Source organism: Corticium candelabrum, chromosome 6 (genome assembly GCF_963422355.1).
Source record: "Corticium candelabrum chromosome 6, ooCorCand1.1, whole genome shotgun sequence".
Classification (NCBI taxonomy): domain Eukaryota; kingdom Metazoa; phylum Porifera; class Homoscleromorpha; order Homosclerophorida; family Plakinidae; genus Corticium; species Corticium candelabrum.
In genome coordinates this window covers 7,168,318-7,190,531 of record NC_085090.1, presented here as the reverse complement: position 1 = coordinate 7,190,531, position 22,214 = coordinate 7,168,318, and the positions used below count along the sequence as shown (strand labels likewise).

Below are 22,214 nucleotides of genomic sequence, written 5' to 3'. Positions count from 1 at the left end.
CTAATCACGTGACTTACCACCCACCGTCATTATAATATTATTTCATAGAAAGATACCGTACGAACAATTTTTACACTAAATTAGCTAAGCGAACGGAGGTACTCACGCACAAACTACTAGCTAGAATAATGCATCCTAAACTCCTCCACATCCGGGACGCTGACAACTCTGTCATACGATTATGGCGTCGACGCCGACGCGGCGTTCGTACCTTCCCGGCGAGAAATTCACTATCTCCGAGCTTCTCCAGAGCTACAATCTACCGGCAGACGTCGAAATCATCGAGAGCCTGTTGGGCGAGACGAAAGAGGAATCTCTCGTTCCGGGTCAGAAAATCCGCTTCCATTTTCTCGTCGAGGAAGAGGTGATCGGCGCTGTGAGAGAGGATACGAAGAGCGAGATAAAGATTCCACTCAATTGTAGTCTCGATTTCGAGCTGCTGCCCGATAATTCGTGGCTGGACGATCAGAGGTATCCGACGGTGCGCCACGCGTACACAGCCAACCCCCAGCCGGTTTCGGTTTTTGCCACTTGTTGTCTTCTTTTACCCGACGGATATCAGGTCGATGAAGGAGACGAAGTGGAGTTGACGAGCTTCGATGAGGACCCGACATATGGGTCTGTGGTGTGTGGGATCCGGAAGTACTTTAGTCATCAACTGCAGCAGATCGCTATCGAGCACTACCGCTTTCCTATCGATTTAGAGGCGAATTTTAGCACATCGGCGCCGGTGAGAGAGAGGTATTTGGCTGTCGAGATTTTGCACCAGTTGTCGTTGCCTCGGAGAGTGAGGATGCATCACCGGCGAGAACCTGTGGATAAATTCACCGGGATGAGGCCACCGCCGAGACCAGCAATCAAGATGCAATTGCAGAAACTGGAGAAGCGTTACTTCGTGATTGCTAATGATATCAAGACGGGTAGAGTGTTTGCAGTGCCGGTCAACAACAAACAGCCGGTGCATTTTGCAGTGAAAAGTGACGACACGCGTCCGAACACTGTCGATGACCACGCTCATCTTCTGTACGGTTTGGTCGACTTCTGGAGTCTCCCGCGGATAGGGAAGGACGAGGAGAGTGCTATGCTGTATGAAGACCCGTTGCCGGTGGTCAAGGTGCCTCCCAGACCTGAAGTCATGTACGAGCGTTTGCAGTCGATCAAACTGAGTTATCAGTTGATACCGACTCACGAGTATGATCGCATTGCTGTAGTGTTTGCGCCTAAAGACAAGTTGATGCAGAGCCCGTCGTCGAACAGCACGAGTCTGGGCGAAGTTCACTTCTATGAGGCATTTCGAAGTAGCACCAATGAAGACGCTCTCGTTGTGAAGCAGTGCGAGCCGCCGTTAGCCAAACGAAATATCAACCTCGAGAATGCTGCTCTCGAGTACCAACTGGATCAACTGAAACGGCAAGTGCCGCAGTCAGTCTTGGATCAACTGGGCAAGAAGAGCAGAAAGGATTCACCGCCGCCTCCAGTTCTTCCTCGACGTGCGACGATGGTTGAAGTGCCAATGAGAAAACCTTTATTGATTCCAAGATCTTCAGGCAGTCCACCAGCAAATGCAAAGCACATTATTGGTTTCATGAAAGGTATACAGCACAAAATTCTAGGAAAGAGAAGCAAGGCTAAACCTCCAAGCCCAGTAGCAAATCCTTCTCCACCTCCAATCCAACCCAAAGGTGAACGATCTCCGATGCCACCACCTGTGACAGCAAAACCGAAGCCACAGGTGCATCCAAAGCCTAAACCCCGATACACTGAGAAACAAACGAGTGTATCTGACGATGGAGCGTATGTACAGATGGAGAGAGGACGGGATCAGTTGAGTGAGTTGAGAGATGAATTAGAGGCAGAGGAGAAAAGGAATCGCGAGTTGAAACAACAACTGGCAAAGTTGGAAACCGAGTACGAAGATGACAGAAAGAAGCTTCAAGTACTGCAAAGGAGAAGGAAAGTGTACGACGATGAGAATCCACAACGAACCATCATGTCATTCAGTACAGACGAAGTCGTTCACTTGCTGAAGGGATTGAAGCTAGAACAGTATGAGCAGAAATTTCGAGAGTTTGAGGTGGAGGGATACTGGCTCGTTGACTGTGACCGAGAGGCACTGAATGACATGGGCGTTCGAGCGATGCACGCCAGAAGGATCGAGTGTGCTGTAAAGGATGGAAATTTTCCGTCTGGAGCCAAACTGTCTGCCATCATGTCAAGCCAGACGTCTTGAAGACACACAGAGAGAGACTGAATGTTTGTGTTTGTGTTTGATAGTGGAGACTGTATTTTATCATAGTGTTTTGGTATCGACTGGAAATGTGCTGATCATGAGTAGTTGTGATAGTGAAGAGTCTGCTTTCTGTGAGGCTGAGACTGATGTTTCTAGGTAATCTGTTATATGACGGAATACTGTGAGTTTTTTTTGTAAGGGTTATGATAGCTTGTATCCTAATTGATCTGGGAATGACATTTGTGCCTCATGCACTATTCAAATCTCTGTATTTGTATGGTTGGAATAGTAACAAAGTATATGCCATATTGAAAGGGTGATCAGTGTGTACACGCACGCACACACGCACACACACACGCGCGCGCAAGCACGCATGAACCAGAGAATGCTCTTCCGTCTAGATACACACGCAATTGGCGCTCGTTTTCACACATGTGACTAGGATATGTTCTCTTTTTTGTTGTGCATTGCATGTTTGGCACTTGTTACATACACAGTGTCAAACGTTTCTACCTTGTTAGGGACCTTCTGTTTGTTGTAGAAGCGTTGCTCGTTAGCTACAATCGCCACTATATTTTTAGTACTGCAACGCATGTCAGAGCGCTCCTATAAAAACATTCTGCTGCAACTTCTGATGATTACAAGTCGTTCCTCTCTCTATAAGGCGATCACTTTGATCCATATTTGGTTACTTGTGGTTTGTACAGTATGTTAACCATGCAGACTGTCAACAAATAACTTAGTAGCTATAGATCTGAGTGGCGACTAAATTTCTCATGCAGAGAGATGTCCTTATAAGGAGAGTAACTTACAGTGCACTCACGAGTATATAAAGCGTGCACGAATCAGAGAGAGACAGAGTTTACTAGCTGTCTAGACGAGAGACTCGGACGCTGGCAACTCTGACAACAACAACTCTGACACAAGACTAGTGTGACAAGCCCTACAGATAGGAACAAGAATGACCGTTCTCAAGCAAGCACGATCACAGCTTTCTTGTCAGTAACAGTTGTAGCAATAGTTTTGTTTTTTTGGGAGGAAGGATTATCACGCTTTCTATGGTTATTGTAAATCTAACTTTGGTCAATACTCAAGAAGTAAGTATGTAGTAACTTTTTCATGCGACCTTCTTAGTGTTTATTTTATTTCAGTCACTTTCGTTAATTAATTAATTTGCAGGACAATCCTACTGGTAGTACGGAAAGTTGCACGTGTTCAGGTAAAATGTTTACAAGGTGTAGTTTTTGCGGTAACGTATTATTTGATATTTATTGTGTACATAGGTCTACCTGGAATACCTGGAAGAGATGGTTTGATGCACTAGAATTAACTAATTGATTATGATTATCATGATAAATATGTCTTTGGTACTGCAGTGTCACGAATTGAGTTGTTGTTGTTTAATTAATTAATTAAAGTGGATTCGTTTATGGTTTCAATTTACTAAGTGCAACTAAAGCATGACACACAAAGAGCATGCTCTGACTCTAAATTTAATAATTTACTGGCTAAGGTGTCGTGGGCTTGGTATGAGTCAAAGAGACCCTATAGTGGAAAAAATTCCTGGATTTGCTAAGGCATCTGTTAAGATGAAAATACTACAGGCTAAATTTCTTACACAATTAAGAAATGATCTTGTGAGAGGACTACAGCATTGCTAATAGGTTGACGTAGTTATCCTGGACAGGTATTGGATATGACAAGTATGAAAACATTTTGAGAAAATGATGGGTATGTAGGGATGGGTCATCTCCTGTGACTGCTTTTAGATTGAAACTGCCGCAACCAATTAATTTATGTCTAGAGATTATGTACGTAAGAGATGAGCATGCACTAAGTACATACCGATCCCTAAATACCCATCATTTTTTCAAAATGTTTTTATACTTGTTACATTAATTTTTAGTTACGTAGATGAAGTGGTTTTTGTCTCGCTCCAATCTGTGTTGCTACGGTGAGTACATGTGTGTGGAGGTGAAGATGGAAATGACGCTTGCAGCTTGACGTAACAATATTGATTGCATCAATAAACAACTCCCATCAACGTTCAACTACTAGTACACTCAACTGTAAGCACTGTGGAAGTGGCAGCTCTAAGGTCCCAAACCGTACAGTTTCCACCAGCTAATAATAGGTATATAATTACTACACAGGTGAACGGAACAACATGGCGTTGAGTAAGTCGTACGTAGATCGCGTAGCAGCAGCTGACTGATACTAGTTAGGTGGACTTCGCACAGTTCTAGCTGTTGGGTCAGTGCAATTCCTCGGACAAGAGCGAATCGTTTGGTAAGACTCTCGTCGTTGTAGCTGTTTGAGTGATGCGCTAGCCTGGATGATAAAAGCGAGATGTGAAAGACTAAATCGCGTTTTTTACTTGCCAGTATACGGCTTTTGAGACGTCTAGTGTGAGCTTTAGTAGTCTGGCTACCATTCGGACCGTTTACAGTCGAGTGTTAGGTGGCTCAGAGATTTTTACTGATATAAAAGAAATCTGGATAGTTCATGTTCGGATACTTTTGTATGAGCGACCGTTTTAGAATCGTCGCATCCTTACCTAGAGAGTAATAGATGGCAATATTTTACGCGTAGGTTGAGTGATTTTGTGTGTTAGTGATGTCATTTGTCTGCATGTGCGTGTGTTTTATGTTGCACCTATGAGGGAACTACACCAGATGTGGTGAGATAAAAATAAATTATTATTATATTCTAAAGAATGAGAATTTAGAGAACCTATTTTTGTATTAATATTAACAAAATTTCACTTTGTTTTTAGGTCTACCTGGTCGTGATGGTAAAATTAAATTGTTTATTTACTGAGTGTACGTAAAATAGTTAATTAAATGTTATTAGGAATTCGTGGCGATCCTGGTATTTCAGGCATTCCTGGGAAAAGAGGTGGAAAAGGCAAAAAAGGAGATATTGGGCCAACCGGACCCAAAGGTCGTAAAGGAAAGGGTAAACCTGGCAGACCCGGTCCAGCAGGTTCAAAAGGAGGTAGAGGAGACGTTGGACCAGCTGGAATCAAAGGTGCTAAAGGAGAGGCTGGAACTCGTAAGTTTCATATTTCACTTTCCTATTAATAAATTATGCTAGCTTGGTTCCAATCCACCGTGTCTATTGTTTTGCTGTTGCAGCTGCTCGTGATCCAACAGGTACGAGTGGTGTTACTTACATTCAATGGGGAAGGAAGAAATGCTCGGCTCATGGAGTACACACTCTCTACTCTGGAGTCGCTGCTGGATCAAAATGGAGTCAAGGCGGAGGTGGAGCTAACACTCAGTGTCTTCCGCTTGATCCTACATGGGGAAATTACAGAAGCGGTATTCAAGGAGCAAGTTACATTTATGGAGCAGAGTATGAATTTGATCAAGAAATTTATCTGTTTATCAACAGAGGGTTACATGACCACGATGTTCCTTGTGCTGTGTGTTACGCTGCCACTAAGAACACTCAGTTCATGTTACCAGCAAAAAACATCTGTCCCAGTGGATGGAGTAGAGCATATTATGGATATCTCATGGCAGAACGATATAGTCATTCAGGAAGAAGCATGTACCACTGTGTCGACTACAACGCAGAGGGAACAGTTGGAAGTAGCTCTGATAACGATGGTAATGCATTTTACCCTGTTGAGGCTGTATGTGGATCACTTCCTTGCCCTCCCTACGTCCATGGTCGAGAGCTGACCTGCTCTGTGTGTCTCAAGTAAGCGGCGAGAACAGTTCAAGTGGTAACATAAAACCACAACACAACAATAATAAGATGCATATGTGCATGCACTAAATATCTTTGCAGCTAAAACAGTATGAACGCAATAATTCACTTGTAATAGCTTGTGCAGTTTTGATATCAACTACTTCTACTACTAGATAAGTCAATAACGTCAAGTCGGTTGCAAGACACTCCGTGTGACACATGAGAATAACTATTACACTAATAGTATTAACGGCCTATTGCTTGGTGACATACGAGCTAATTTCATCACCTAATAGCATAAACGGTAGGCGGGATGATCTCAGACCCTATATGGGCAGCGTTGTCGTGTTAGACGAGAACCGGGCACGACGGCGCGAGAGGGTCTGGTACGAGTCTAGCAAAGTCGGAAGTCGAATACAAGAAAGAGAAAACCAGGCTAGAACAACTACAAAGCGGACAGAGACTGTATGACGATGACAATCCGCAGAAATGCATCATGTCATTCAATACAGACGAAGTCGTTCACTAGAACAGTACGAATATACATTTCGAGAGTTCGAGGTGGAGGGATACTGGTTCGTTAATTGCGACAGAGAGACACTGGCTGACATGGGCGTTCGAGCCATGCATGCCAGAAGGATTGAGGAGCCAAACTATCAGATATCATGTCGAGTCTCTGTGAGATGTCGTGAAGACAAGGAATAAACTGTATATACGTTTGCTTTTGTGTTTTGATAATATAAAGACCATTTTCGTATCAAACCAACATGTTATCGAACTGAAAGTACATTTCATGTATACAGAATCAGGGGCGGAAGACTCGCAGGTTGGGGAGGAAGGAGGAGGGCTACCTCGCAGGTTAGGGATGAGGAAGAGGGACATGAAAGGACACCTGAGTACATACACTATGAGGTTATTGTTTGCCTCAAAGTCTACGGCTCTGGTCTGCTTACAGCCTCGTCCCCCGACTCTCTCGCGCTAGTCTTTTCCGGTGCCCGTATAACAATTCCAGGCGCGAGAGAGTCTGGGATCATCCCGCCTACTTCCTGCCATATCTCCTTACTAAATGCTCACTAAGTGTCACCCCCAACGTCATCAACTGTCACCCCCAACGTCATCAAGTGTCCCGTAACTTCAAATCAAATTAGCGTTAGTCTAATCCAATAAACGTATCACACGGGATGCTATGACCATGTTTGGTGTTTCTTGCATATCCAGCACTTGCAGACAACTGAAGCATGTTGAAAAGGTAAGACTATGGAGTGTTTGTGACGGGTTTCGTGTAGGCTTGTAGTCTGAGATCTAAAAGTGGCGGATCCGGAGTGATGACCTTCTACGTAGTTCACAAGCGGCCATGAGCGTTTATGCGCAGACTAGACTCTGTAGCAAAAAGCGCGCAATGGCAAGGAAAGGGGTTGATCTTGACATGAAACTACCGTCTACCGTTCGAAAAGTCTTCAAGTATGAAAACAAATACATCTTTTCGTGAAAGAATAACCCTGGAAGCTTCAAGTTGATCCTCCAGACCGTAGTTTCATGTCAAGATGAACCCATTCCCTTGCCATTGCGCGCTTTTTGCTACAGAGTCTAGTCTGCGCGCAAACGCTAATGGCCGCGTGTGAACTATCTAGAAAGTCATCACTCCGCCAATTGTAAATCTCAGACTACAAGCCTACACGATACCCGTCACCAACACTCCATAGACTTACCTTTTCAACATGCTTCAGTTGTCTGCAAGTGCTGGATATGCCACAAACACCAAACATGGTCATAGCATCCACTGTGATACGTTTATTGGATTAGACTAACGCTAATTTGATTTTGAAGTTACGGAACACTTGATGACGTTTGGGGTGACAGTTGATGACGTTGGGGGTGACACTTAGTGAGCATTTAGAAAGGAGATATGGCAGGAAGTAGGCGGGATGATCCCAGACTCTCTCGCGCCTGGAATTGCCATACGGGCACGGGACAAGACTAGCGCGAGAGAGTCTGGGGACGAGGCTAACAAAAATAGAGGTTGAGGCTCAAAGTTGGAGGAGCCAGAGCTGCCCAGCCCCCCGGCTCCGCCGCTGTAACAGATCCATGGAAAGTATTACGGGGTGTATACATCAGGCGCGGCGGAGCGACTCTCAAGTTGAAGGGTGTGGGGCATGACAAGACATCGGAGTACATGAACTACGAGGGTACTGTTTGCTGACAAGAAATAGAAGTTGTGCATGCTCGAAGTTAGGATCCCCGAGCCTCCTCAGATCCCCAGCTCTGCCGCCCTGCTTTAACGTTGTTTGTTTGTCTGTCTGTTGGTTTGATTGTTTTTTGTTTGTCTGTCTGTCTGTCTGTCTGTCTGTCTGTCTGTCTGTTTGACTGTTTATTTGTTTGTTTGTTTGTCTGTCTGTCCGTCTGTTCGACTGTTTTTTGGTTGTCCGTTAGTTTGACTGTTTTTGTTTGTCTGTTTGTTTGACTGTTTCCGTTGGTTTGTTTTCTGTCTGTCTGTTTGTCTGCCTGTTTTTCCTGTCTGTTTGTTTGACTGTTTTTTTGTTTGTCTGTCTGTCTGTTTGACTGTTTCTGTTTGTCTGTTTGTCTTCTGTTAGTTTGCCTTTTTTGTTTGTTTGTCTGTCTGCCTGTCTGTCTGTCTGTTTGACTGTTTTGTTGTCTGTCTGTCTGTCTGTCTGTCTATTCGACTGTTTTTTGTTTATCCGTTTGTTTGACTGTTTTTGTTTGTCTGTTTGTTTGACTGTTTTTGTTTGTCTGTTTGTTTGACTGTTTTTGTTTGTTTGTTTTTCTGTTTATTTGACTGTTTTTGTTTGTTTGTCTGTCTGTTTTTTGTCTTTTTGTTTGTTTGACTGTTTTTGTCTCTGTCTAGACACATGCGATTGGCCCTCCTTTTCACGCATGCGGCTATAGAACATGTTTGCATGTACGAGCATACACTAGCAGAAAAAGGAATTGGAAATTGCATTGAAAAGGAAATTGATCAAAGATTGAGTGTGCTGTTTAAGTCTACAATAACTTTAAATGGAATCCATCAGTCAAATTTTTCTAACCTATACAATATTAAATTGCAAGCAACTTTTAAGCAATCTTCTTTAATTTTTAATTTAATATTTATTAATGCAAGCGTATAGTGAAAATATAATAGACAAACCCCACCCTGTTGGATACTGCATGTGGCTAAAAAGAGCCTTAGTCTGTAATTAATAATTGACACGGAGAAAGCCAGGAGTCAGCCCATAATTAAGTTTTTCTTGTCTTCTTTCTTTCTTTATCTGTTAGTTGCAGACAACAAGTGTCGAATAAAGACTCTCTAATAAAGAAAAAAATGACACTTTCCAAAGACTTGATAATGATTAATTAACTGCAAACCCAAAATTACTAGTAAGTGATAGAGTGCATTAGGAAAACCACCATCTATATGCACATAAGAAAAAGACGACGTAAGTGCATGCATGTGTGCACGCTGACTATATACGCAAATCCGTGAAGTTGTGTCAGAGATTATGTAAGTTTTAATTAATATGGAAGGAGGGCTGTGGTAAAGTCAGTCTATGAAGTGTTCTACACGTGTACGGGGATTTCCCGAGAGGCAAATACAAGTCCCTTTATCTAGATGTGCTTAGGTATCGACAACCCAATCAATTGTAGAAATAGAGTGAGTTGCAGCGAGTGTCTAACGCATACAAGATATATACGACATGTTGTAACTTTACCAAAGACTTTATACACTGCATGCGTTGTCTAGATTTAGAAACGTACGTGGGAGAGTAGGCACTTCAATTGGTTTTGTGGAGCTCAAAAATGCAGCCTTGATAAGAACACGAGTAAAAAACCTTCAAAATTTAGATTCTCTGCAGTAGACAAAATATAAGTATGAATCACCAGTCTCCCATACAGTAGCTGCATGCGGTATCTCATATCGATGCAGTCTCATATTGCAATCTCTTAGTACAGTCTCATCGCCTCATCTCGTGATCTCATCGCCTCACATCGCCTCATCTCATTGTCTCATCGCCTCATCTCATTGTCTAATTTTGACACAAATGGCACGCCATAACATACCATATCTAAACCTTTGTTTGTTGCGCGGTGTCTGCATGGCTCTTGTTACCTAGATACAACTTCCTAACTCTGTTTGGGACTGATGCTTGTTTAGCTACAATCGTCTCTAGGATACAACGCATAACATTCTGCTTCAACCTTTGATGCTTGCAAGTCATTCTTCTCTATAAGGCGATCACTTTTGTATTCGTAGATATTTAATCACTTGTGGTTTGCATGTTTACATGGAGACCATGGCGACTAATTTCTCATACAGAGAGATGTCCCTAGAAGGAGAGCAAGGTACAGTATCGACGTGCACTCACGGGTATATAAAGCGTGCAGGAATCAGAGAGAGGCAGAGTTTGTTAGCTGTACATCGAGAGACCTTGATGCTCAAGAACCAGACAACCCTGACAACAAGTGCGACAAGTTCTACAGATTGGAAACAAGAATGACTGTTCTCAAGTAAGCACGATCACATGCAGCTTCTTGTCGGTCTATCAGTTGTAGCAATATTTTTGTTCTTGTGGGAGGAAGGATTATCACGATTTCTATGGTTATTATAAATCTAACTTTGGTCAACGCTCAAGATGTAAGAATATATATATATATATATATATATATATATATATATATATATATATATATATATATATATATATATATATATATATATGGTGTGTGTGTGTGTGTGTGTGTGTGTGTGTGTGTGTGTGTGTGTGTGTGTGTGTGTGTGTGTAAAAGATTTAGATTTTCATACGTTGTGTTTATTTTATTTGAGTCACTTCCGTTAACTTAATTAAACAATTTGCAGGATAATCCTAGTGGTAGTACGGAAAGTTGCATATGTACAGGTAAAATGTTCACAAGGTGTAGTTTCCTATGGTACCTATGGTATTTGATATTTATTGTGTAGGTCTACCTGGAATGCCTGGAAGAGATGGTTTGATGCACTTAATTTAACTAATTGAAGTAGCTAAGTTAATTATAAATATGGCTCTGGTAGACTGCGGTGTCACGAATTGAGTTGTTGTTGTTGAATTAATTAATTGAAGTTGATTGATCTATGGTTTCCATTTGCTAAGTACAACTAAAGCATGAAACATCAAGAGCATGCTCTGACTCTAATATATTTCAAAGAATAAATATTTTAGAGCACCAACCTTTGTGTTATCATTGACAAAATTTAACTTCAATTTTAGGTCTACCTGGTCGTGATGGTAAGGTTGAATTGTCAATTTACTGAGTGCAAGTAAAATAGTTAATCAAAATGTTATATTAGGAATGCGTGGCGATCCTGGTGATCCTGGAAAAAAAGGTCGAAACGGTAGAAAAGGAGATATTGGTCCTAAAGGAAAAAAAGGAAAAAAAGGTAAGACTGGCAGACCCGGTCCATCAGCTTCAAAAGGAGACGTCGGACCAGCTGGAACCAAAGGTGCTAGAGGAGAGCCAGGAACTCGTAAGTTTTACATTTCACTAGATTTGCTCCTTGCAGTTGATCTTGTTCGTTGTGTTTCTGTCACAGCTGCTGGTGGTTCATTGGGTGCTAGTGGTGTTACTTATGTTCATTGGGGAAAGAAAACCTGTACAGCATACGGAGTACAAACACTCTACTCTGGAATCGCGGCTGGGACTCATCACAGTCATGCAGGAGGTGGAGCTAACACTCTCTGTCTCCCACTTGATCCTGTATGGGGATATTACAAAGACGGTTACCAAGGAGCAAGTTATATTTATGGAGCAGAGTATCAATTGTGGCAAGGCATTCAACCATTCATCAACAAAAGATTGAAAGATTACGATGTTCCTTGTGCTGTGTGTTACGATGCCAATAAGAACACTCAATTCATGTTACCAGCAAAGAACACCTGTCCCACTGCATGGAGTAGAGCATATTATGGATATCTCATGGCAGAACGACATAGTCATTCAGGAAGGATCATGTACGTGTGTGTTGACTACAACGCAGAGGGATTCCCTGGAAGTTATAGAAACGACGATGAACATCTGTTTCATCCTGTTGAAGGTGTATGTGGATCCCTTCCATGTCCTCCTTACGTCAACGGTCGAGAGCTGACCTGCGCTGTGTGTCTAAAGTAAGAAAGATGAGAAGAACGAAATGGTCTTAAGGATAAAAATATGAGCACTAGGCTTAATTGGCACTACTATTGAATTTGTTATTAACTGTATGTGCATAGACATGCTTGCATTTGTTTACTGTCTAGTAAGCTAGAGGCTGAGTAGAGCATGCAGTCACAGCCAACACTGTTGAATCATAATGTTTTAGGGTCTGTAGAACAGAAAACGTCAAAGCAACTATAGTATAGCATATAGCTAGCTATATAGAGACTTGTAGAACAGCTACATTATGTTTAGGTTTGTAAAAGCAAGTCAATATAATATGTTTATGTTTGTGGAATCACATGCTACAGTCTCTCTGGAGTTTAGACCTAGGAATTGTTTAAGCTCGTTACTACCAGTGAACAAAAAATACAACGCCATAAGGCGCATCCCAATGCGATCCATGCTAGAAATTCAATTATCTAAATAGTCGAGCAAACATTGTTAGTGTAGAACGACATGAAACTACATGTGTACTCGAAGACCTGACCATTGAATATTGTGGCACTAGAGTTAGCTCCACATCTTCATTTGGAGATGATCACGCGACTCTTAGACGACGTGTATATTCCATTACAAAGTTTAAAAAAATATACAGTAAAAGAACTATCTAAGAAGTTGTATTTACAAAAGAGCTACGATACCTATTATCGCATCCGGGAACTAAAATTTCAGCCCTACTAACTATGATGGCGTCGAGCTCGAGTCGACCGACTTATCTTCCTGGCATGAAGTTCACCATCTCTCAGCTTCTCCAGAGCTACAATCTACCAGCAGACGTCGAGATAATCAAAAGTTTCCGTGGAGACACCAGAGAGGAATCCCTCGTTCGAGGTCAAAAAGTACGCTTTCATTTCGTCGTTGAGGAAGAAGTAATCGCAGCTGTAAGAGAAGTCGACAACAAAGAGATAAACATTCCACTCAACTGTAGTCTCGATTTCGAGCTGCTGCCTGATAATCCGAAGTTAGACGATAGAAGGTGTAACGAGTATACGACTTGCAACAGTTGAAACCCAAAAGGCCACGATTCTATTGTGCCCGTACACTATATACTAGTCAGAAAGTAGGTGTGTCCATACGGCAAGAAACCACTAATTATTATGACTGAGTTACTCTACATTCCTCCCTCCTACGATTCTAACGTGACCTCACGTTACAATAACACAACTGCAAAAATCACTACTTTGTGTCACTAACTACGTAGTCCTGTAGCCATCTTGGTCGATTATGTTCTCTAGCAGGTCTTCGAATCGGTAAGTCCACAACCAATGGTTGGTCTAGTACATCCGGGACTTGGCCTTCCGTGACTACCTCCTCAAAGTACTGAACTGCTGCCGGTAGAATATTCGGACAGGCCTCCTCTGCTTGTTGCTCGTTCTCTTCAGTTGGTTTCATCACTTGTTGTTCTCGATCTTCCTGACAGCTGTCGTGTACCGGATGTCTGCAACATGGCTTCACTCGGTTACAGTGTACTCGCCTCCGTCGTCGTCTTCTACCTTCCGCAGGAATGACGTCCATGGTGCCATTGTCGTACACTGCCAATACGCGGAATGGACCCTTGCAAGGTTTGGCTAGTTTGCTGGACATTCCTATATTTACAACTGGAGTAAACAACCAAACTAGATCACCTGCCGTGTAATGATGATGCGGAGATGTCTTCTGGTCGTAGTTCTCCTTCTGACGACGTTGTGCTGACACGATGTGCGTCTCTACGAATTCCTTGGTCAGAGCTCTGTCCTCCTTCAATCGTTGTCCGAACTCCGTTGTTGCTTCTGGTTCAGGAAGAGGTGCTCCAGTCTGAACGTCGACAGGAAGGCGTGCACTTCTTCCTAACATCAATTCAAATGGACTCATTTGTGTCGTTGATTGCTTTGATGTTCTGTAGTGAAACAGAAGTACAGGTAGACATACATCCCAGTCTCGCTGATTGTGGGAGACATGCTTAGCAAGCAGGTCTAGCAGAGTTCGATTTGCCCTCTCGACTAACCCATCACTCTGGGGATGATACGGAGTAGTTCTAACTTTCTTTATCTCAAGTATCTGGCAAACCTCCTGCAGTATCTTGCTCTCGAAATTTCTCCCCTGGTCACTATGGAGGATAGCTGGAGTTCCAAGTCTGCAAAAGACCTCATCAATAAGTACTCGTGCCACTGTTGATGTCTTCTGGTTGGGTAGTGCAAAGGCTTCCACCCACTTGGTGTAATAATCAGCCATGACAAGCAAATGCTTGTTTCCCTTTTCTGTCTGAGGTAATGGACCTAGAAAGTCAATAGCGATCATTTCCATTGGACCTCCAACTGTAATGTTGTGTAGTGCTGCTCTTGGGTGACGTGGTGGTCTTTTCCTCTGACTACACTGTATACAACACTTGATCCAGTCTTTGATATCTTGAGTGTATCCTGGCCACCAAAATCTATCCTCCAGTCTTCCCAAAGTCTTTTCCAATCCAAGGTGTCCACTCTGGTCATGCAATTGAGTTAAGATCTCTGATACTAAAGATGTTGGAACAACTACTAATTCTTGCGTTTGTCTTCCTGTAGCCATTCTCCTGTCCCGAATTCTGTACAGTAGTCCATCGTCTGTTACTTTCAACTGATGCCACACTCGACCAAACTGTTTAAGTTTTGAATTACTTTTCCACTTTCCCGCAAACTGTGGTCGTCCTGCTGGCATCTGCTCAAGCACTTCCTTTATTTCAGTGTCACTTTTCTGCATGTGCTGCAAGTCAGCAGCTGACCATTGGGGAAGGAATCCAACTGCTGCACATGATTCAGATGTCTCGTTGTGGTGAGTGGATAGCATTTCCTGGTCTTCTTTGTCTGTGTCATGGTGTCGACGTCTCGATAAGCTATCTGCATTAGTATTGTCCTTGCCCCTCCGGTAGACAACGTCCATGTCATACTCCCCTAACATCAAGATCCATCGTGCCAGTCGTCCCGTTGGTTCCTTGACTGACTTCAGCCATGATAATGGACAGTGATCCGTTGCTACTGTAAACTTGTGACCGTACAAGTAAGGACGAAATGCTGTAACTGCCCACACAATTGCGAGTGCTTCCTTCTCTACTGTTGAATAGTTGTGTTCTGCTTTACGCAAAGCCCTGCTAGCATAGGACACTACTCTCTCTTTCTCCTCGATCACTTGAGATAGCACTGCCCCCAATCCTGTCTCACTAGCATCGGTGGCTAGGTGGAACGGTTTATCAAACTGTGGAAAAGCTAGGACTGGTGGTTCCGTCAGTCTCTCTTTTAGGACAGTGAAAGCTCTTTCACTGGCTTCAGTCCAGACGAAGTCGGTGCCTTTCTCCTGCAGTTGAAAAAGTGGGGCAGCAATCTGCGAAAATCCTGGTACGAACCTCCGGTAATAACCCGCTAAGCCAAGGAATTCCTTCAGCTCTTTAACTTCTGTTGGTCTTGGAAAATTCTTGACTGCCTGAAGCTTTACCGGATCTGGTTGAATATCCCTCGCAGATACTATGTGTCCCAGGTACTTCACGGAATTCCTCGCAAAGTGACACTTAGCAGGTTGTAGCTTCAAACCTGCTGCATTCAATCTCCCAAATACCCTTTCTAGCCTCAACATGTGTTCCTTGAACGATGATGAAAACACTATGATGTCATCCAAGTAGATTAGACATTCTTCCCATGATAAACCAGCTAGCACCGCTTCCATGAGTCGCTGAAAAGTACTGGGCGCATTGGTAAGACCGAAAGGCATGACATTAAATTCATAAAGCCCATGCTTTGATGTGAATGCCGTCTTTGGTCTATCCTCGGGTGCCACCTCTACTTGCCAGTACCCAGAAGCTAAGTCCAACGTAGAAAAGTACTTGGCTCCTGAAAGGCTGTCCAGTGCCTCATCTATCCTAGGCAATGGGTATGAATCTTTAGTCGTGGCAGCGTTCAACTTCCGGTAGTCTACACAGAATCTAAATCGGCCATCCCTTCTCTTTACAAGAACAATCGGACTTGACCAAGGACTTGCTGATGGACGAATAATGTCCCTCTCCAGCATCTCTTGAACTTGGTCTTTGACCACGCCTCTCAAGCTGTGTGGAAGTCGTCTGGGGTGCTGTCTAATTGGGGGACTGTCCCCAGTCTTGATTCTGTGTTGGACACGATCTGTTCTGCCTACTTCGCCTGCTTGGAATGCAAACAGATTAGCATGCGTGATAATCAGTGCCTCCAATTGTTTTCGTTCCCTTTCCTTCAGTGGCAGCTTGTTTAGTTCAAATTGCTGCACTAACTCATTGTTCTTTTCACTAACTGATGCATTAGTAGGTATGACATCACTTCTAGGGACTGTATCTTGGCTAGTGTCAATTCCTGCATCTGGTTCTTGAATCACGCCTACAATGGGGACGTTGTGGTCTATGCTTGTCAGTTGCCCTAATGCAGTTCCTTGTGACAACTGCACTGGTCCACCAGGTGCCATCAATTGCACTGGCACCACATCCTGATCCAAACTGATTAGTGAGTGGGCAATCATGACACCTGTCTTGCTAATGACAGTATTGTCTGGCTCTAACATTGCCACTCCCTCTTGACATACCTTGTTACAGTACTCATCCACTATGTGAGCTTCTCCCAGCTGTCTGGTCATTGTGGGAATCTGCATGCTGTGGTTGAGAATCAGAAAACAATGATTGCTTTGTACTCCTGGTGTGGTCAACCTTCCAATTGCACCTCCTGGTAGTGTCAGCCTTCTTCGCCTCAAGTCAACAGTAATGTTGTGCTTCAAAAGAAAGTCTACACCAAGAATGGGTCCTGTAGCTATGTTGGCTACCAAAAATGTATGATGAGTCTTCCACTGACCAATTTCCACTTGCAAATCCATCTTGCCACAGACATGGATATCATTTTCATCCACTCCTTTCAGTGAATTGTGCCTATTCTCACCACTCCTAGATGAATCGTGGTTTCCCAGATAAAGCTTGCATCAGAGATGCAGATGCACCAGTGTCTACCAGACACTGCGTCATCTGTCCTGCCACAATCGCCTGTACTGTGAGAGAGCATGATTGATCAGCTTCTCCACCAGTCAGAATACCCACAGTATTACTTTTCTGCGGTTCTTTGGTCAGGCTATTGGGGTTACTGTTGGTCTTCTTCCATGCTTCCTTGTGGGTAGGTTTCCCAGCCGGCACTGGACAATCTCGTTTCCAATGCCCTGTACTACCACATCTGAAGCATCCTCCACTACTCTTTCGAGATCGGGACTGTTGCTTCCCAGTAGCTCCACCTTGAATGCGGTCTTCCAGTCGTTCCAGACGCGAGGTCAACGCTTCTAAAGAACGCACCATTGTTTGTGCTAATGATTCCTGATCAGCAGACTGTGCTCCTGTTGTGGCAGCTATTCTCCCTTGTCCTTTACCTTGCCTGCCCTCCTTGCGACGCTGCAAGAGACACAGCTCTCTAGCTTTGCTCACCGTTTCGTTAAGGCCCACTGGTGCTAAGACGTATAGCTGATCACTGATGACCTCCGGTAACCCGGCAATGAACCGGTCAATCAACTGCTGCCGACGCAACTCTGCGGATAACCCAGGCTGTGCTCTGTCTAGCAAACGTTCTAGATCACGTACAAACACATCAAGGTCCTCACCCGTCTGCAGAGTGCGACTATTGAGCTGCCGCGTTGCAAGGCGACGACGTTATTCTGTACGCGGTTCAAATGCCGTTTGCAGAGCGGCAATGAGGTGGTCGTACGTATCCGTTTGCTGTTGGGTCAGCCGTTCAAACACTGCAAAGGCTCGTCCTTGCAGCAGAGTAGGCAACCGTACGACCTTGTCGTGGGCGTCCCAGCGGTTAGCAGAACAGCAGAGATCAAAGCGACGCAACCAGGTAGAGATGTCGCCATCAGCAAAAGGTTCTGGTAGGCACGGCTGACGATAGGCTTGAACCTGAGGTTGCTGTACAACTGGCTGATCGGCACCTTGCTGAGCCATGAACTCACTTCTGACACCAAAATGTAACGAGTATACGACTTGCAACAGTTGAAACCCAAAAGGCCACGATTCTATTGTGCCCGTACACTATATACTAGTCAGAAAGTAGGTGTGTCCATACGGCAAGAAACCACTAATTATTATGACTGAGTTACTCTACAAAGGTATCGGACAGTGCGAGACGCTTACATGGCAAGTGCACATCCCGTCTCATTTTTCGCTTCAAGCTGTCTTATTCTGCCAGATGAAAATGAAATCGGCGAAGGAGAGGAAGTGAATTTGGTGGACGTCGACGATGATGCCACGTACGGGACTGTCGTGTGCGGCGTTCGCAGATACTTCAGTCATCAACGGCAACAAGTCGCCACTAGTCACTATCGCTTTCCTATCGATTTGGAGGTAAATTTTAGCATGTCGGCGCCTTCGAAGTTAAGATATTTGACCATAGAGATTGTTCACCAGCTCAAGTTGCCTCGTAGAGTGAGGATTGATGGTCCACGTAAGGTGGCATATGAAATCACGGAATTAAGACCGCAGCCGAGACCACCGACTAAACTGCAACTTCAAAAACTGGAAAAACGTTATTTTGTCGTCGCTAACAATATCAAGACGGGCAGAGTGTTTGCTGTGCCGGTGAACAAAAAAAGACAGGTATTGTTCACAGTGAAAGGCGAAGACACGCGCCCAAACAAAGTGGACGACCACGCCCATCTGCTTTATGGTTTGGTCGACTTCTGCGGTCTCCCGCGGATTGGAAATAACGAGACCAACTCTATGTTCTATGAAGATCCTTTGCCAGTAGTAAAAGTGTCTCCCAGACCTGAAATCACTCGCCAACGAATCCAATCTAGCAAAAAATGTTACCAGTTGATACCAACTTACGAGAATGACCGCATTGCTGTGGTTTTTGCGTCTAAAGATCTAGACATGTCTAGTCAAACCCCGTCATCTTACGGCACAATTCCAAGAGAAGTACACTTTTATGAAACATTGCGAGGTAGCTCGAGTAATAACGCTCTCTTTGTGAAGAAATACGAACCCCCGTTTGCCAAACGAAATGTCAACCTCGAGAATGCTGCTCTTGAATATCAACTAAATCAACTGAAACAGCAAGTACTACAAGCTGAGTTGGATCAACTAGCTATAGTCAAAACAAAAAGTAAGGATTTGTATTCTTCTCCAGTTCTCTCTCCACGTGCAATGATGTTTGACATTCTAAATAGAAAACCTGTATTGACGCAAAGAGTAACTGTTGAATGTAGTCCCCCCACTAATTCAAAACAGGTGATGAAAAGGGAAGTCGATTTAACTAAAATTTTACAGTCAAATCCACTAGAAAACAAAGAAAAATTCAAACTTTTAAGCCTAACAGGAAGTCCGCATCCAATCCAATGCAAAGTTGACACGAGGCTCCCAAGGCTGCCACCCGTGACAGCAAAACCAGAGCTACCCCTGCATTCAACGTCTCGATTACAAGACACTGAGCAATATCTAAATGTACCTGAAGCTGGCGCATATATAAAGATATTAGGGGAGGAAGGAAATCAGTCGAGTGAGGAATTTGGCGCAGAAGAGAAGAAGAACCAGATTCCAATAGCAGAAAAACGGCAAAACCAATGCTACCACCGTATACAAAGCCTGGACGACGAGTCACCGTGAATGTACCTGAAGCTCAACAAGCAGAGATGGGAGGGACAAGATCAGTTGAAGAAGTTGAGTGAGTTGAAAGACGAATTGGAAGCAGAGAAGGAAACAAACCAGACGTTAAAACAACAATTGGCAAAGCTGGAAGTCGAATACAAGAAAGAGAAAACCAGGCTTGAACAACTACAAAGCGGACAAAGACTGTATGACGATGACAATCCGCAGAAATCCATCATGTCATTCAATACAGACGAAGTCGTTGACTTGCTGAAGGGTTGAAGCTAGAACAGTACGAATATACATTTCGAGAGTTCGAGGTGGAGGGATACTGGCTCGTTGATTGCGTCAGAGAGGCACTGGCTGACATGGGCGTTCGAGCCATGCATGCCAGAAGGATTGAGTGTGTCGTAAAGGATGAACATTTTCCGTCCGGAGCCAAACTATCAGATATGATGACGAGTCTCAGTCATTGAGACGTCGTGAAGACAAGCAATAAACTGTATATACATTTGCTTTTGTGTTTTAATAGTATAGAGACTGTTTTCGTTTCAAACCAACATGTTATCGAACTGAAAGTACATTTCATGTATACAGAATCAGGGGCGGTAGACTCGCAGGTTGGGGAGGGAGGAGGAGGGCTAACTCGCAGGTTGGGGATGGGTAGGAGAGACAGGAAAGGACATCAAAGTACATACACTACGAGGGTATTGTTTGCCTCCGAGTCTACGGCCCTGGTCTGCTTCCAAAGTAAAGGTTGTGGCCCAAAGTCGGGGAGCCCGATTCGTCTAGCCCCCCTTAGCTCCGCCGCTGTAGCAGATCCATGGAATGTATTTACGGGGGTGCATACATCAGGCGCGGCGGAGCGACTCGCAAGTTAAAGGGGGCGAGGCATGACAAGACATCGGAGTACATGAACTACGAGGGTACTGTTTGCTTACAAGAATAGAAGTTGTGCATGCTCAAATTTGGGATCCCCGAGCGTCCTCATGCAGATCTCCAGCTCTGCCGCCCTGCTGTAACTTTGTTTGTTTGCCTGCCTATTTGTTTGACTGTTTCTTGTCTGTCTGTCTGCCTGTCTGTCTGTCTGTCTGCCTGTCTGTCTGTCTGTTTGTTGTTAGCCTATTACTCGTTAATTATGAGCGAAAACACCTTGTCTAGCAACATAACAGACTTGTAACAATGCCTTACGACAGTTGACACACCTACTATCGTAGGTCGTGCTAAATCGAGTCAACGTATGCAAAACATGGACGACGAGACACCGTGAATTTACCTGAAGCTCAACAAACAGATAAAGAACGAGATCAGTTGAAGGAGTTGAGTGAGTTGAAAGACGAATTGAAAGCAGAGAAGGAAACGAACTGAACATTAATTAATTAATTAATTAAAGCAAGAATTGGCAAAGTGAGAAATTGAATAGGATAAAGAGAAAAGTTGTTATTGTTACTGCATTTCATTGTTGTTGTTGTTGTTGTTGTTGTTGTTATAGTAAAATAAAGCAGCACTACAGTACGTGCAAACCCTCCGCGTGTTATATTGGCAGCTTGAATGTAATTTTTTAATTAGTCAGAGCCAAATAGAAGAGAATGAGATAGAGACTGACATCTAGTCGTACATATGAACCTCAATTAGCGATCATATGTTACGTACGCCGTTCAGCTGTCACTGAGCGCGATTCAGAAGACTGCCATCACATATCCAAAAATTCTCCGAAATTATATTCCTCTTATTGTCATTATTGTTGTTGATGTGTTGTTACTGTCGTGTTGTATACCTGCTACTGCATTGCTGTTGTTGTTGTTGTTGTTGTTGTTGTTGTTGTTGTTGTTGTTGTCACTGTATTCGTTTAAAACTCTTTTGACTTGGTCTCGACAAATAAATAAGAACGATGCCAATATATATTTTTGAAACGAATTCAAACTTTGTGCAGTAAACTCTATTGATCATAAATCGTAATTCCAAATGCAAACTACCAAACTAACCAGTTAGTGTGTGTAGAAAGGAAAGCGCGAGTTACAGTATTTACGTGCGCGCACAGGTGCAGGGGTGGCCAACTAGTCCTTTGGTGCCACCTGGCCTTGGGCACCAAGCAAGCAAAGATTTAGCACCAAAGCTTAAAGCTACTCAAGCAGATTCTGACTTCACGGCTGTAACTGAACACAAGACATCATGATCGAATGTACCATGATGATACATACATACATAAATCGTTCAGTATGTATGTATGTACGTATGTATAAATTTATCTATGTATGTACGTATGTATAAATGTATGTATGTATGTACGCATGTATAAATGTATGTATGTATGTACGTATGTATAAATGTATGTATGTAGGTACATGTAAGTAGGTAGGTAGGTAAGTAGCTTCAAATCAGTCTTGCCCAGGTGTGTCTGCGTGGGCGTGTCATTTCCGTTGGGCACCAGGATGCATTCCACACAAAAGCACCAGCCTTATCCCAATTTGGCCACCTCTGCAGGTGTATACACTTACAGGAAACAAAGAGAGACATAGACAGAGTTGGTTAACAACATAT

General features: G+C 43.5%; 4 protein-coding genes across 4 annotated transcripts; all 4 read left to right on the top strand.

Moving 5' to 3' along the window:
• Positions 1–167: 167 nt before the first annotated feature.
• LOC134180673 (uncharacterized) lies at positions 168–2,544 on the top strand. The gene has a single exon (XM_062647854.1). The coding sequence runs from the start codon at positions 182–184 to the stop codon at positions 2,228–2,230; it is 2,049 nt and encodes a 682-aa protein (XP_062503838.1). The 5' UTR covers positions 168–181; the 3' UTR covers positions 2,231–2,544.
• A 571-nt stretch (positions 2,545–3,115) lies between these two features.
• Positions 3,116–6,059, top strand: LOC134181413 (short-chain collagen C4-like). The gene is made up of 7 exons (XM_062648690.1): positions 3,116–3,205; positions 3,273–3,327; positions 3,410–3,449; positions 3,514–3,540; positions 5,007–5,024; positions 5,084–5,284; positions 5,368–6,059. Exons 1-7 carry the CDS (start codon positions 3,192–3,194, stop codon positions 5,940–5,942), a joined length of 930 nt encoding a protein of 309 aa, XP_062504674.1. The 5' UTR covers positions 3,116–3,191; the 3' UTR covers positions 5,943–6,059.
• A 4,832-nt stretch (positions 6,060–10,891) lies between these two features.
• Positions 10,892–12,137, top strand: LOC134180897 (short-chain collagen C4-like). Its single transcript, XM_062648081.1, has one exon. It carries the CDS (start codon positions 11,252–11,254, stop codon positions 12,065–12,067), a length of 816 nt encoding a protein of 271 aa, XP_062504065.1. The 5' UTR covers positions 10,892–11,251; the 3' UTR covers positions 12,068–12,137.
• Positions 12,138–18,221: 6,084 nt separating this feature from the next.
• Positions 18,222–19,691, top strand: LOC134180896 (uncharacterized). The gene has a single exon (XM_062648080.1). The coding sequence runs from the start codon at positions 18,222–18,224 to the stop codon at positions 19,689–19,691; it is 1,470 nt and encodes a 489-aa protein (XP_062504064.1).
• The last annotated feature ends 2,523 nt before the right edge of the window (positions 19,692–22,214 follow it).